The following is a 13,484-nucleotide window of genomic DNA, read 5'->3' as shown; positions in this document are numbered from 1 at the left end:
GAACGGCCGCCAACTCCAGGGGAGAGTCTGGATTGGTGCAGCTCAGCGCCCGCCCACTGCCCACCGGCCACTCAGCGACTGGGCATGGACCCACGACCAATCAGCAACCAGGCACACCGACCAATCAGCCAAGAGGCCCGCCCAGCGCTCCGCCAATCAGCGCCGACGGCCAATCAGAGACATGGAGCCGGGGCCACGTGCGGCGCTGGGCCAATACGGAGCGGCGGGCGGCGCGCAGGCGCGGAGAGCGGCAGTCCGGCGGAGCGGCCATGGCGAGCGGAGAGGGAGAGATCCGGAGCGGCGGAAGCCTGCTGGTCAGTGAGTGCCCGGCCCGGGAGCCGCCCGGGGGGAGTGAGAGAGAAATACCCCCCCCCCCCCCCCCCCAGAGAGAGAGAGAGAAATACCCCCCCCCCAGAGAGAGAGAGAGAAATACCCCCCCCCCCCCAGAGAGAGAGAGAGAGAAATACCCCCCCCCGAGAGAGAGAGAGAGAAATACCCCCCCCCCCCAGAGAGAGAGAGAGAAATACCCCCCCCCCCAGAGAGAGAGAGAGAAATACCCCCCCCCCAGAGAGAGAGAGAGAAATACCCCCCCCCCCAGAGAGAGAGAGAGAAATACCCCCCCCCCCAGAGAGAGAGAGAGAGAAATACCCCCCCCCCCAGAGAGAGAGAGAGAGAAATACCCCCCCCCCAGAGAGAGAGAGAGAAATACCCCCCCCCCCAGAGAGAGAGAGAGAAATACCCCCCCCCCCAGAGAGAGAGAGAGAGAAATACCCCCCCCCCCAGAGAGAGAGAGAGAAATACCCCCCCCCAGAGAGAGAGAGAGAGAAATACCCCCCCCCCCCAGAGAGAGAGAGAGAAATACCCCCCCCCAGAGAGAGAGAGAGAAATACCCCCCCCCCAGAGAGAGTGAGAGAAACACCCCCCCCCCCCAGAGACAGTGAGAGAAATACCCCCCCAGAGAGAGAGAAATACCCCCCCCCCCAGAGAGAGAGAGAAATACCCCCACCCATAGAGAGAGAGAGAGAGATACCCCTCCAGAGAGAGAGTGAGGGAAACACCCCCCCAGAGAGAGAGAAATACCCCCACCCATAGAGAGAGAGAGAGAGATACCCCTCCAGAGAGAGAGAGAGAAATACCCCCCTCCCCCAGAGAGAGAGAGAGAGAAATACCCCCCCAGAGAGAGAGAGAAATACCCCCCCAGAGAGAGAGAGAGAGAAATACCCCCCCAGAGAGAGAGAGAGAAATACCCCCCCCCCCAGAGAGAGAGAGAGAGAAATACCCCCCCCCCCAGAGAGAGAGAGAGAAATACCCCCCCCCAGAGAGAGAGAGAGAAATACCCCCCCAGAGAGAGAGAGAGAGAAATACCCCCCCAGAGAGAGAGAGAGAAATACCCCCCCCAGAGAGAGAGAGAGAAATACCCCCCCAGAGAGAGAAATACCCCCCCAGAGAGAGAGAGAGAAATACCCCCCCCCAGAGAGAGAGAGAGAAATACCCCCCCCCAGAGAGAGAGAGAGAAATACCCCCCCAGAGAGAGAAATACCCCCCCAGAGAGAGAGAGAGAAAAACCCCCCCAGAGAGAGAGAAATACCCCCCAGAGAGAGAGAGAGAGAAATACCCCCCCAGAGAGAGAGAAATACCCCCCCCAGAGAGAGAGAGAGAAACCCCCCCCCCAGAGAGAGAGAGAGAAATACCCCCCCAGAGAGAGAGAAATACCCCCCAGAGAGAGAGAGAGAGAAATACCCCCCCAGAGAGAGAGAGAGAGAAATACCCCCCCAGAGAGAGAGAGAGAAATACCCCCCCAGAGAGAGAGAGAGAGAAATACCCCCCCAGAGAGAGCGAGAGAAATACCCCCCCAGAGAGAGAGAGAGAAATACCCCCCAGAGAGAGAGAGAGAGAGAAATACCCCCCCAGAGAGAGAGAGAGAGAAATACCCCCCAGAGAGAGAGAGAGAGAGAAATACCCCCCCCAGAGAGAGAGAGAAATACCCCCCCAGAGAGAGAGAGAGAAATACCCCCCAGAGAGAGAGAGAGAAATACCCCCCCAGAGAGAGAGAGAGAAATACCCCCCAGAGAGAGAGAGAGAAATACCCCCCCCCCAGAGAGAGAGAGAAATACCCCCCCAGAGAGAGAGAGAAATACCCCCCAAAGAGAGATGGTGAAATACACCCCCAGAGAGAGAGAGAGCGGGAAATACCCCCCCCCCCCCCCCCCAGAGAGAGAGAGAAATATCCTCCCAGAGAGAGTGAGAGAAATAACCCCTAGAGAGAGAGAGAAATACCCCCCCCCAGAGAGAAATGGAGAAATACCCCCCCCAGAGAGAGAGAGAGAGAGCGGGAAATACCCCCACCCCCCCCCCTCCCCCACCCCAGAGAGAGAGAGAAATATCCTCCCAGAGAGAGTGAGAGAAATAACCACTAGAGAGAGAGGGAAATACCCACCCCCCAGAGAGAGAGAGAGGGAAATACCCCCCCCAGAGAGAGGGAAATACCCCCCCCAGAGAGAGGGAAATACCCCCCCCAGAGAGAGAGAAATACCCCCCAGAGAGAGAGAGAGAGAGAAATACCCCCCCCCAGAGACAGTGAGAAATACCCCCCAAGAGAGAGAGAAATACCCCCCAAGAGAGAGAGAAATGCCCCCAGAGAGGGAGAAATGCCCCCAGAGAGGGAGAAATGCCCCCAGAGAGGGAGAAATGCCCCCAGAGAGGGAGAAATGCCCCCAGAGAGGGAGAAATGCCCCCAGAGAGGGAGAAATGCCCCCAGAGAGGGAGAAATGCCCCCAGAGAGGGAGAAATGCCCCCAGAGAGGGAGAAATGCCCCCAGAGAGGGAGAAATGCCCCCAGAGAGGGAGAAATGCCCCCAGAGAGGGAGAAATGCCCCCAGAGAGGGAGAAATGCCCCCAGAGAGGGAGAAATGCCCCCAGAGAGGGAGAAATGCCCCCAGAGAGGGAGAAATGCCCCCAGAGAGGGAGAAATGCCCCCAGAGAGGGAGAAATGCCCCCAGAGAGGGAGAAATGCCCCCAGAGAGGGAGAAATGCCCCCAGAGAGGGAGAAATGCCCCCAGAGAGGGAGAAATGCCCCCAGAGAGGGAGAAATGCCCCCAGAGAGGGAGAAATGCCCCCAGAGAGGGAGAAATGCCCCCAGAGAGGGAGAAATGCCCCCAGAGAGGGAGAAATGCCCCCAGAGAGGGAGAAATGCCCCCAGAGAGGGAGAAATGCCCCCAGAGAGGGAGAAATGCCCCCAGAGAGGGAGAAATGCCCCCAGAGAGGGAGAAATGCCCCCAGAGAGGGAGAAATGCCCCCAGAGAGGGAGAAATGCCCCCAGAGAGGGAGAAATGCCCCCAGAGAGGGAGAAATGCCCCCAGAGAGGGAGAAATGCCCCCAGAGAGGGAGAAATGCCCCCCAGAGAGGGAGAAATACCCCCCAGAGGGAGAGAAATACCCCCCAGAGGGAGAGAAATACCCCCCAGAGGGAGAGAAATACCCCCCAGAGGGAGAGAAATACCCCCCAGAGGGAGAGAAATACCCCCCAGAGGGAGAGAAATACCCCCCAGAGGGAGAGAAATACCCCCCAGAGGGAGAGAAATACCCCCCAGAGGGAGAGAAATACCCCCCAGAGGGAGAGAAATACCCCCCAGAGGGAGAGAAATACCCCCCAGAGGGAGAGAAATACCCCCCAGAGGGAGAGAAATACCCCCCAGAGGGAGAGAAATACCCCCCAGAGGGAGAGAAATACCCCCCAGAGGGAGAGAAATACCCCCCAGAGGGAGAGAAATACCCCCCAGAGGGAGAGAAATACCCCCCAGAGGGAGAGAAATACCCCCCAGAGGGAGAGAAATACCCCCCAGAGGGAGAGAAATACCCCCCAGAGGGAGAGAAATACCCCCCAGAGGGAGAGAAATACCCCCCAGAGGGAGAGAAATACCCCCCAGAGGGAGAGAAATACCCCCCAGAGGGAGAGAAATACCCCCCAGAGGGAGAGAAATACCCCCCAGAGGGAGAGAAATACCCCCCAGAGGGAGAGAAATACCCCCCAGAGGGAGAGAAATACCCCCCAGAGGGAGAGAAATACCCCCCAGAGGGAGAGAAATACCCCCCAGAGGGAGAGAAATACCCCCCAGAGGGAGAGAAATACCCCCCAGAGGGAGAGAAATACCCCCCAGAGGGAGAGAAATACCCCCCAGAGGGAGAGAAATACCCCCCAGAGGGAGAGAAATACCCCCCAGAGGGAGAGAAATACCCCCCAGAGGGAGAGAAATACCCCCCAGAGGGAGAGAAATACCCCCCAGAGGGAGAGAAATACCCCCCAGAGGGAGAGAAATACCCCCCAGAGGGAGAGAAATACCCCCCAGAGGGAGAGAAATACCCCCCAGAGGGAGAGAAATACCCCCCAGAGGGAGAGAAATACCCCCCAGAGGGAGAGAAATACCCCCCAGAGGGAGAGAAATACCCCCCAGAGGGAGAGAAATACCCCCCAGAGGGAGAGAAATACCCCCCAGAGGGAGAGAAATACCCCCCAGAGGGAGAGAAATACCCCCCAGAGGGAGAGAAATACCCCCCAGAGGGAGAGAAATACCCCCCAGAGGGAGAGAAATACCCCCCAGAGGGAGAGAAATACCCCCCAGAGGGAGAGAAATACCCCCCAGAGGGAGAGAAATACCCCCCAGAGGGAGAGAAATACCCCCCAGAGGGAGAGAAATACCCCCCAGAGGGAGAGAAATACCCCCCAGAGGGAGAGAAATACCCCCCAGAGGGAGAGAAATACCCCCCAGAGGGAGAGAAATACCCCCCAGAGGGAGAGAAATACCCCCCAGAGGGAGAGAAATACCCCCCAGAGGGAGAGAAATACCCCCCAGAGGGAGAGAAATACCCCCCAGAGGGAGAGAAATACCCCCCAGAGGGAGAGAAATACCCCCCAGAGGGAGAGAAATACCCCCCAGAGGGAGAGAAATACCCCCCAGAGGGAGAGAAATACCCCCCAGAGGGAGAGAAATACCCCCCAGAGGGAGAGAAATACCCCCCAGAGGGAGAGAAATACCCCCCAGAGGGAGAGAAATACCCCCCAGAGGGAGAGAAATACCCCCCAGAGGGAGAGAAATACCCCCCAGAGGGAGAGAAATACCCCCCAGAGGGAGAGAAATACCCCCCAGAGGGAGAGAAATACCCCCCAGAGGGAGAGAAATACCCCCCAGAGGGAGAGAAATACCCCCCAGAGGGAGAGAAATACCCCCCAGAGGGAGAGAAATACCCCCCAGAGGGAGAGAAATACCCCCCAGAGGGAGAGAAATACCCCCCAGAGGGAGAGAAATACCCCCCAGAGGGAGAGAAATACCCCCCAGAGGGAGAGAAATACCCCCCAGAGGGAGAGAAATACCCCCCAGAGGGAGAGAAATACCCCCCAGAGGGAGAGAAATACCCCCCAGAGGGAGAGAAATACCCCCCAGAGGGAGAGAAATACCCCCCAGAGGGAGAGAAATACCCCCCAGAGGGAGAAATACCCCCCAGAGGGAGAGAAATACCCCCCAGAGGGAGAGAAATACCCCCCAGAGGGAGAGAAATACCCCCCAGAGGGAGAGAAATACCCCCCAGAGGGAGAGAAATACCCCCCAGAGGGAGAGAAATACCCCCCAGAGGGAGAGAAATGCCCCCCAGAGGGAGAGAAATGCCCCCCAGAGGGAGAGAAATGCCCCCCAGAGGGAGAGAAATGCCCCCCAGAGGGAGAGAAATGCCCCCCAGAGGGAGAGAAATGCCCCCCAGAGGGAGAGAAATGCCCCCCAGAGGGAGAGAAATGCCCCCCAGAGGGAGAGAAATGCCCCCCAGAGGGAGAGAAATGCCCCCCAGAGGGAGAGAAATGCCCCCCAGAGGGAGAGAAATGCACCCCAGAGGGAGAGAAATGCCCCCCAGAGGGAGAGAAATGCCCCCCAGAGGGAGAGAAATGCCCCCCAGAGGGAGAGAAATACCCCCCAGAGGGAGAGAAATACCCCCCAGAGGGAGAGAAATACCCCCCAGAGGGAGAGAAATACCCCCCAGAGGGAGAGAAATACCCCCCAGAGGGAGAGAAATACCCCCCAGAGGGAGAGAAATACCCCCCAGAGGGAGAGAAATACCCCCCAGAGGGAGAGAAATACCCCCCAGAGGGAGAGAAATACCCCCCAGAGGGAGAGAAATACCCCCCAGAGGGAGAGAGAGAGAAATACCCCCCCAGAGAGAGAGAAATACCCCCCCCAGAGAGAGAGAGAGAAACCCCCCCCCCCCCAGAGAGAGAGAGAGAAATACCCCCCCAGAGAGAGAGAAATACCCCCCCCAGAGAGAGAGAGAGAAATACCCCCCCAGAGAGAGAGAAATACCCCCCCCAGAGAGAGAGAGAGAAACCCCCCCCCCCCCAGAGAGAGAGAGAGAAACCCCCCCCCAGAGAGAGAGAAATACCCCCCCCAGAGAGAGAGAGAGAAATACCCCCCCAGAGAGAGAGAGAGCGAGAAATACCCCACAGAGAGAGAGAGAGCGAGAAATACCCCCCAGAGAGAGAGAGAGAAATACCCCCCCCAGAGAGAGAGAGAGAAATACCCCCCCCAGAGAGAGAGAGAGAAATACCCCCCCCAGAGAGAGAGAGAGAAATACCCCCCCAGAGAGAGAGAGAGAAATACCCCCCCAGAGAGAGACAGAGAAATACCCCCCAGAGAGAGAGAGAGAAATACCCCCCCAGAGAGAGAGAGAGAGAAATACCCCCCCAGAGAGCGAGAGAAATACCCCCCCAGAGAGAGAGAGAGAAATACCCCCCAGAGAGAGAGAGAGAGAAATACCCCCCAGAGAGAGAGAGAGAGAAATACCCCCCAGAGAGAGAGAGAGAGAGAAATACCCCCCCCAGAGAGAGAGAGAAATACCCCCCCCAGAGAGAGAGAGAGAAATACCCCCCCAGAGAGAGAGAGAGAAATACCCCCCCAGAGAGAGAGAGAGAAATACCCCCCAGAGAGAGAGAGAGAAATACCCCCCCCCCAGAGAGAGAGAGAAATACCCCCCCCCCAGAGAGAGAGAGAAATACCCCCCAGAGAGAGATGGTGAAATACCCCCCAGAGAGAGATGGTGAAATACACCCCCAGAGAGAGAGAGAGCGGGAAATACCCCCCCCCCCCCCCAGAGAGAGAGAGAAATATCCTCCCAGAGAGAGTGAGAGAAATAACCCCTAGAGAGAGAGAGAAATACCCCCCCCCAGAGAGAAATGGAGAAATACCCCCCCCAGAGAGAGAGAGAGAGAGCGGGAAATACCCCCACCCCCCCCCTCCCCCACCCCAGAGAGAGAGAGAAATATCCTCCCAGAGAGAGTGAGAAATAACCACTAGAGAGAGAGGGAAATACCCACCCCCCAGAGAGAGAGAGAGGGAAATACCCCCCCCAGAGAGAGGGAAATACCCCCCCCAGAGAGAGAGAAATACCCCCCAGAGAGAGAGAGAGAGAGAAATACCCCCCCCAGAGACAGTGAGAAATACCCCCCAAGAGAGAGAGAAATGCCCCCAGAGAGGGAGAAATGCCCCCAGAGAGGGAGAAATGCCCCCAGAGAGGGAGAAATGCCCCCAGAGAGGGAGAAATGCCCCCAGAGAGGGAGAAATGCCCCCAGAGAGGGAGAAATGCCCCCAGAGAGGGAGAAATGCCCCCAGAGAGGGAGAAATGCCCCCAGAGAGGGAGAAATGCCCCCAGAGAGGGAGAAATGCCCCCAGAGAGGGAGAAATGCCCCCAGAGAGGGAGAAATGCCCCCAGAGAGGGAGAAATGCCCCCAGAGAGGGAGAAATGCCCCCAGAGAGGGAGAAATGCCCCCAGAGAGGGAGAAATGCCCCCAGAGAGGGAGAAATGCCCCCAGAGAGGGAGAAATGCCCCCAGAGAGGGAGAAATGCCCCCAGAGAGGGAGAAATGCCCCCAGAGAGGGAGAAATGCCCCCAGAGAGGGAGAAATGCCCCCAGAGAGGGAGAAATGCCCCCAGAGAGGGAGAAATGCCCCCAGAGAGGGAGAAATGCCCCCAGAGAGGGAGAAATGCCCCCAGAGAGGGAGAAATGCCCCCAGAGAGGGAGAAATGCCCCCAGAGAGGGAGAAATGCCCCCAGAGAGGGAGAAATGCCCCCAGAGAGGGAGAAATGCCCCCAGAGAGGGAGAAATGCCCCCAGAGAGGGAGAAATGCCCCCAGAGAGGGAGAAATGCCCCCAGAGAGGGAGAAATGCCCCCAGAGAGGGAGAAATGCCCCCAGAGAGGGAGAAATGCCCCCAGAGAGGGAGAAATGCCCCCAGAGAGGGAGAAATGCCCCCAGAGAGGGAGAAATGCCCCCAGAGAGGGAGAAATGCCCCCAGAGAGGGAGAAATGCCCCCAGAGAGGGAGAAATGCCCCCAGAGAGGGAGAAATGCCCCCAGAGAGGGAGAAATGCCCCCAGAGAGGGAGAAATGCCCCCAGAGAGGGAGAAATGCCCCCAGAGAGGGAGAAATGCCCCCAGAGAGGGAGAAATGCCCCCAGAGAGGGAGAAATGCCCCCAGAGAGGGAGAAATGCCCCCAGAGAGGGAGAAATGCCCCCAGAGAGGGAGAAATGCCCCCAGAGAGGGAGAAATGCCCCCAGAGAGGGAGAAATGCCCCCAGAGAGGGAGAAATGCCCCCAGAGAGGGAGAAATGCCCCCAGAGAGGGAGAAATGCCCCCAGAGAGGGAGAAATGCCCCCAGAGAGGGAGAAATGCCCCCAGAGAGGGAGAAATGCCCCCAGAGAGGGAGAAATGCCCCCAGAGAGGGAGAAATGCCCCCAGAGAGGGAGAAATGCCCCCAGAGAGGGAGAAATGCCCCCAGAGAGGGAGAAATGCCCCCAGAGAGGGAGAAATGCCCCCAGAGAGGGAGAAATGCCCCCAGAGAGGGAGAAATGCCCCCAGAGAGGGAGAAATGCCCCCAGAGAGGGAGAAATGCCCCCAGAGAGGGAGAAATGCCCCCAGAGAGGGAGAAATGCCCCCAGAGAGGGAGAAATGCCCCCAGAGAGGGAGAAATGCCCCCAGAGAGGGAGAAATGACCCCAGAGAGGGAGAAATGCCCCCAGAGAGGGAGAAATGCCCCCAGAGAGGGAGAAATGCCCCCAGAGAGGGAGAAATGCCCCCAGAGAGGGAGAAATGCCCCCAGAGAGGGAGAAATGCCCCCAGAGAGGGAGAAATGCCCCCAGAGAGGGAGAAATGCCCCCAGAGAGGGCGAAATGCCCCCAGAGAGGGCGAAATGCCCCCAGAGAGGGCGAAATGCCCCCAGAGAGGGAGAAATGCCCCCAGAGAGGGAGAAATGCCCCCAGAGAGGGAGAAATGCCCCCAGAGAGGGAGAAATGCCCCCAGAGAGGGAGAAATGCCCCCAGAGAGGGAGAAATGCCCCCAGAGAGGGAGAAATGCCCCCAGAGAGGGAGAAATGCCCCCAGAGAGGGAGAAATGCCCCCAGAGAGGGAGAAATGCCCCCAGAGAGGGAGAAATGCCCCCAGAGAGGGAGAAATGCCCCCAGAGAGGGAGAAATGCCCCCAGAGAGGGAGAAATGCCCCCAGAGAGGGAGAAATGCCCCCAGAGAGGGAGAAATGCCCCCAGAGAGGGAGAAATGCCCCCAGAGAGGGAGAAATGCCCCCAGAGAGGGAGAAATGCCCCCAGAGAGGGAGAAATGCCCCCAGAGAGGGAGAAATGCCCCCAGAGAGGGAGAAATGCCCCCAGAGAGGGAGAAATGCCCCCAGAGGGAGAGAAATGCCCCCAGAGGGAGAGAAATACCCCCCAGAGGGAGAGAAATACCCCCCAGAGGGAGAGAAATACCCCCCAGAGGGAGAGAAATACCCCCCAGAGGGAGAGAAATACCCCCCAGAGGGAGAGAAATACCCCCCAGAGGGAGAGAAATACCCCCCAGAGGGAGAGAAATACCCCCCAGAGGGAGAGAAATACCCCCCAGAGGGAGAGAAATACCCCCCAGAGGGAGAGAAATACCCCCCAGAGGGAGAGAAATACCCCCCAGAGGGAGAGAAATACCCCCCAGAGGGAGAGAAATACCCCCCAGAGGGAGAGAAATACCCCCCAGAGGGAGAGAAATACCCCCCAGAGGGAGAGAAATACCCCCCAGAGGGAGAGAAATACCCCCCAGAGGGAGAGAAATACCCCCCAGAGGGAGAGAAATACCCCCCAGAGGGAGAGAAATACCCCCCAGAGGGAGAGAAATACCCCCCAGAGGGAGAGAAATACCCCCCAGAGGGAGAGAAATACCCCCCAGAGGGAGAGAAATACCCCCCAGAGGGAGAGAAATACCCCCCAGAGGGAGAGAAATACCCCCCAGAGGGAGAGAAATACCCCCCAGAGGGAGAGAAATACCCCCCAGAGGGAGAGAAATACCCCCCAGAGGGAGAGAAATACCCCCCAGAGGGAGAGAAATACCCCCCAGAGGGAGAGAAATACCCCCCAGAGGGAGAGAAATACCCCCCAGAGGGAGAGAAATACCCCCCAGAGGGAGAGAAATACCCCCCAGAGGGAGAGAAATACCCCCCAGAGGGAGAGAAATACCCCCCAGAGGGAGAGAAATACCCCCCAGAGGGAGAGAAATACCCCCCAGAGGGAGAGAAATACCCCCCAGAGGGAGAGAAATACCCCCCAGAGGGAGAGAAATACCCCCCAGAGGGAGAGAAATACCCCCCAGAGGGAGAGAAATACCCCCCAGAGGGAGAGAAATACCCCCCAGAGGGAGAGAAATACCCCCCAGAGGGAGAGAAATACCCCCCAGAGGGAGAGAAATACCCCCCAGAGGGAGAGAAATACCCCCCAGAGGGAGAGAAATACCCCCCAGAGGGAGAGAAATACCCCCCAGAGGGAGAGAAATACCCCCCAGAGGGAGAGAAATACCCCCCAGAGGGAGAGAAATACCCCCCAGAGGGAGAGAAATACCCCCCAGAGGGAGAGAAATACCCCCCAGAGGGAGAGAAATACCCCCCAGAGGGAGAGAAATACCCCCCAGAGGGAGAGAAATACCCCCCAGAGGGAGAGAAATACCCCCCAGAGGGAGAGAAATACCCCCCAGAGGGAGAGAAATACCCCCCAGAGGGAGAGAAATACCCCCCAGAGGGAGAGAAATACCCCCCAGAGGGAGAGAAATACCCCCCAGAGGGAGAGAAATACCCCCCAGAGGGAGAGAAATACCCCCCAGAGGGAGAGAAATACCCCCCAGAGGGAGAGAAATACCCCCCAGAGGGAGAGAAATACCCCCCAGAGGGAGAGAAATACCCCCCAGAGGGAGAGAAATACCCCCCAGAGGGAGAGAAATACCCCCCAGAGGGAGAGAAATACCCCCCAGAGGGAGAGAAATACCCCCCAGAGGGAGAGAAATACCCCCCAGAGGGAGAGAAATACCCCCCAGAGGGAGAGAAATACCCCCCAGAGGGAGAGAAATACCCCCCAGAGGGAGAGAAATGCCCCCCAGAGGGAGAGAAATGCCCCCCAGAGGGAGAGAAATGCCCCCCAGAGGGAGAGAAATGCCCCCCAGAGGGAGAGAAATACCCCCCAGAGGGAGAGAAATACCCCCCAGAGGGAGAGAAATACCCCCCAGAGGGAGAGAAATACCCCCCAGAGGGAGAGAAATACCCCCCCAGAGAGCGAGAAATACCCCCCCAGAGAGCGAGAAATACCCCCCCAGAGAGCGAGAAATACCCCCCCAGAGATCGAGAAATACCCCCCCCAGAGATCGAGAAATACCCCCCCCAGAGATCGAGAAATACCCCCCCAGAGATCGAGAAATACCCCCCCAGAGAGTGAGAAATACCCCCCCCAGAGAGCGAGAAATACCCCCCCCCCCCCCCCCCCCCCGAGAGAGAGAAATACCCACCTGACCCCGAAGGGGTGTTACATAGTTTAGGGGAATTGTTTTTTTCTCTCTGGGGCGGGGGGTGGGTGTCTCCCTGTCTCTCTCTCTCTCTCTCTCTGTACCCACCTCCCTCCATACATCTCTCTGTCTCAGGTTGTGGAGGGTGTTCCTGGGCTTGCTAGACCCTGGGGTCTCTGTTCTGTTGCTGGAGGCGTGGCTTAAACATTGAAAAGTAAACTCTCTGTCCCGGTACTGAATCGGGGAGAAAATGTGCTTTAGCTGGGCCTCTGTTCTCTCGCTGAATCATCCTGTTTCCTGCTTTGTCACAAGTGGAAATCCAGCTGTGGGTGGGGGGACTGAACAGAGCTCGTGTTCTTTTCCTTTCTGGTCAGGTTCCGTTGTCCGGCAGGACAATAATGGCTATTTTCTTCTCCGTAACTCTGAGAACTGAAAATAATTTTCGAATCCCTAATGCCAAAATTAATGAAGTATTGACTTCTAATTACATCACATCTTTCACACTGTCTTCATATCCTCCAGCTCTCGAGCAGTCAGTTGCAGCCACTGTTAATTGGGCAGACGGGCACTTGGGTGGAGCAGTTTTCTCTCAGCCAGTGAGATACATGACCGGTTGGCCTATTGTTTTAATCCTGAGGTAACCAGATGATCTCAAAGCTTCCACCTCCTTCCCGCTTGTCATATCACCTCCGTCTATCTGTGTGAACCCCTCAAACATGTTTTTATTGCCTACAAAGAACAAGAGGGCACAGATTTAACGTCTAAGCAATAGCTACATAAGGAACTTTGTGCAGCGAGTGGTTAGGATCCGGAATGTTTTGTCTGAGTGTGTGTAGAAGCCCGCTGTTTTCTAATACATCTAATAGATAAAAGTGATAGTTAAAAGATAGCTATTTAGCATTAAGCCCCTGTAGTGGTGGAGACAGATTCGCACAGCGAATGGTTAGGATCTGGAATGTTCTGTCTGAGAGTGTAGTGGTGACAGATTCACACAGCGAGTGGTTAGGATCTGGAATGTTCTGTCTGAGAGTGTAGTGGTGACAGATTCACACAGCGAGTGGTTAGGATCTGGAATGTTCTGTCTGAGAGTGTAGTGGTGACAGATTCACACAGCGAGTGGTTAGGATCCGGAATGTTCTGTCTGAGAGTGTAGTGGTGACAGATTCACACAGCGAGTGGTTAGGATCTGGAATGTTCTGTCTGAGAGTGAGAGAGACAGATTCACACAGCGAGTGGTTAGGATCCGGAATGTTCTGTCTGAGAGTGAGAGAGACAGATTCACACAGCGAGTGGTTAGGATCCGGAATGTTCTGTCTGAGAGTGAGAGAGACAGATTCACACAGCGAGTGGTTAGGATCTGGATTGGATTGGATTTGTTTATTGTCACGTGTACCGAGGTACAGTGAAAAGTATTTTTCTGCGAGCAGCTCAACAGATCATTAAGTACATGGGAAGAAAAGGGAATAAAAGAAAATACTTAATAGGGCAACACAACATCTACAATGTCGGGGCAGCATGGTAGCATTGTGGATAGCACAATTGCTTCACAGCTCCAGGATCCCGGGTTCGATTCCTGCTTGGGTCACTGTCTGTGCGGAGTCTGCACATCCTCCCCGTGTGTGCGAATGGTTAGGATCTGGAATGTTCTGTCTGAGAGTGT

The 13,484-nt window shown here is 56.8% G+C and overlaps 1 protein-coding gene across 1 annotated transcript in view; it reads left to right on the top strand.

Annotated features, from left to right (window-relative positions):
* The first annotated feature begins 224 nt into the window (after positions 1-224).
* Positions 225-13,484, top strand: part of arl6ip1 (ARL6 interacting reticulophagy regulator 1) — a 40,370-nt gene continuing 27,110 nt past the window's right edge. Inside the window, exon 1 of the mRNA XM_072481860.1 lies at positions 225-314. Within this exon, the coding sequence (XP_072337961.1) occupies positions 270-314 (45 nt within the window). The 5' untranslated portion in view covers positions 225-269. The remainder of the gene's footprint in view (positions 315-13,484) is intronic.

This window comes from Scyliorhinus torazame, chromosome 17 (assembly GCF_047496885.1).
Source record: "Scyliorhinus torazame isolate Kashiwa2021f chromosome 17, sScyTor2.1, whole genome shotgun sequence".
Classification (NCBI taxonomy): domain Eukaryota; kingdom Metazoa; phylum Chordata; class Chondrichthyes; order Carcharhiniformes; family Scyliorhinidae; genus Scyliorhinus; species Scyliorhinus torazame.
The sequence above is the reverse complement of the archived record's forward strand: the minus strand, read 5'-3'. Positions and strand labels throughout refer to the sequence as shown.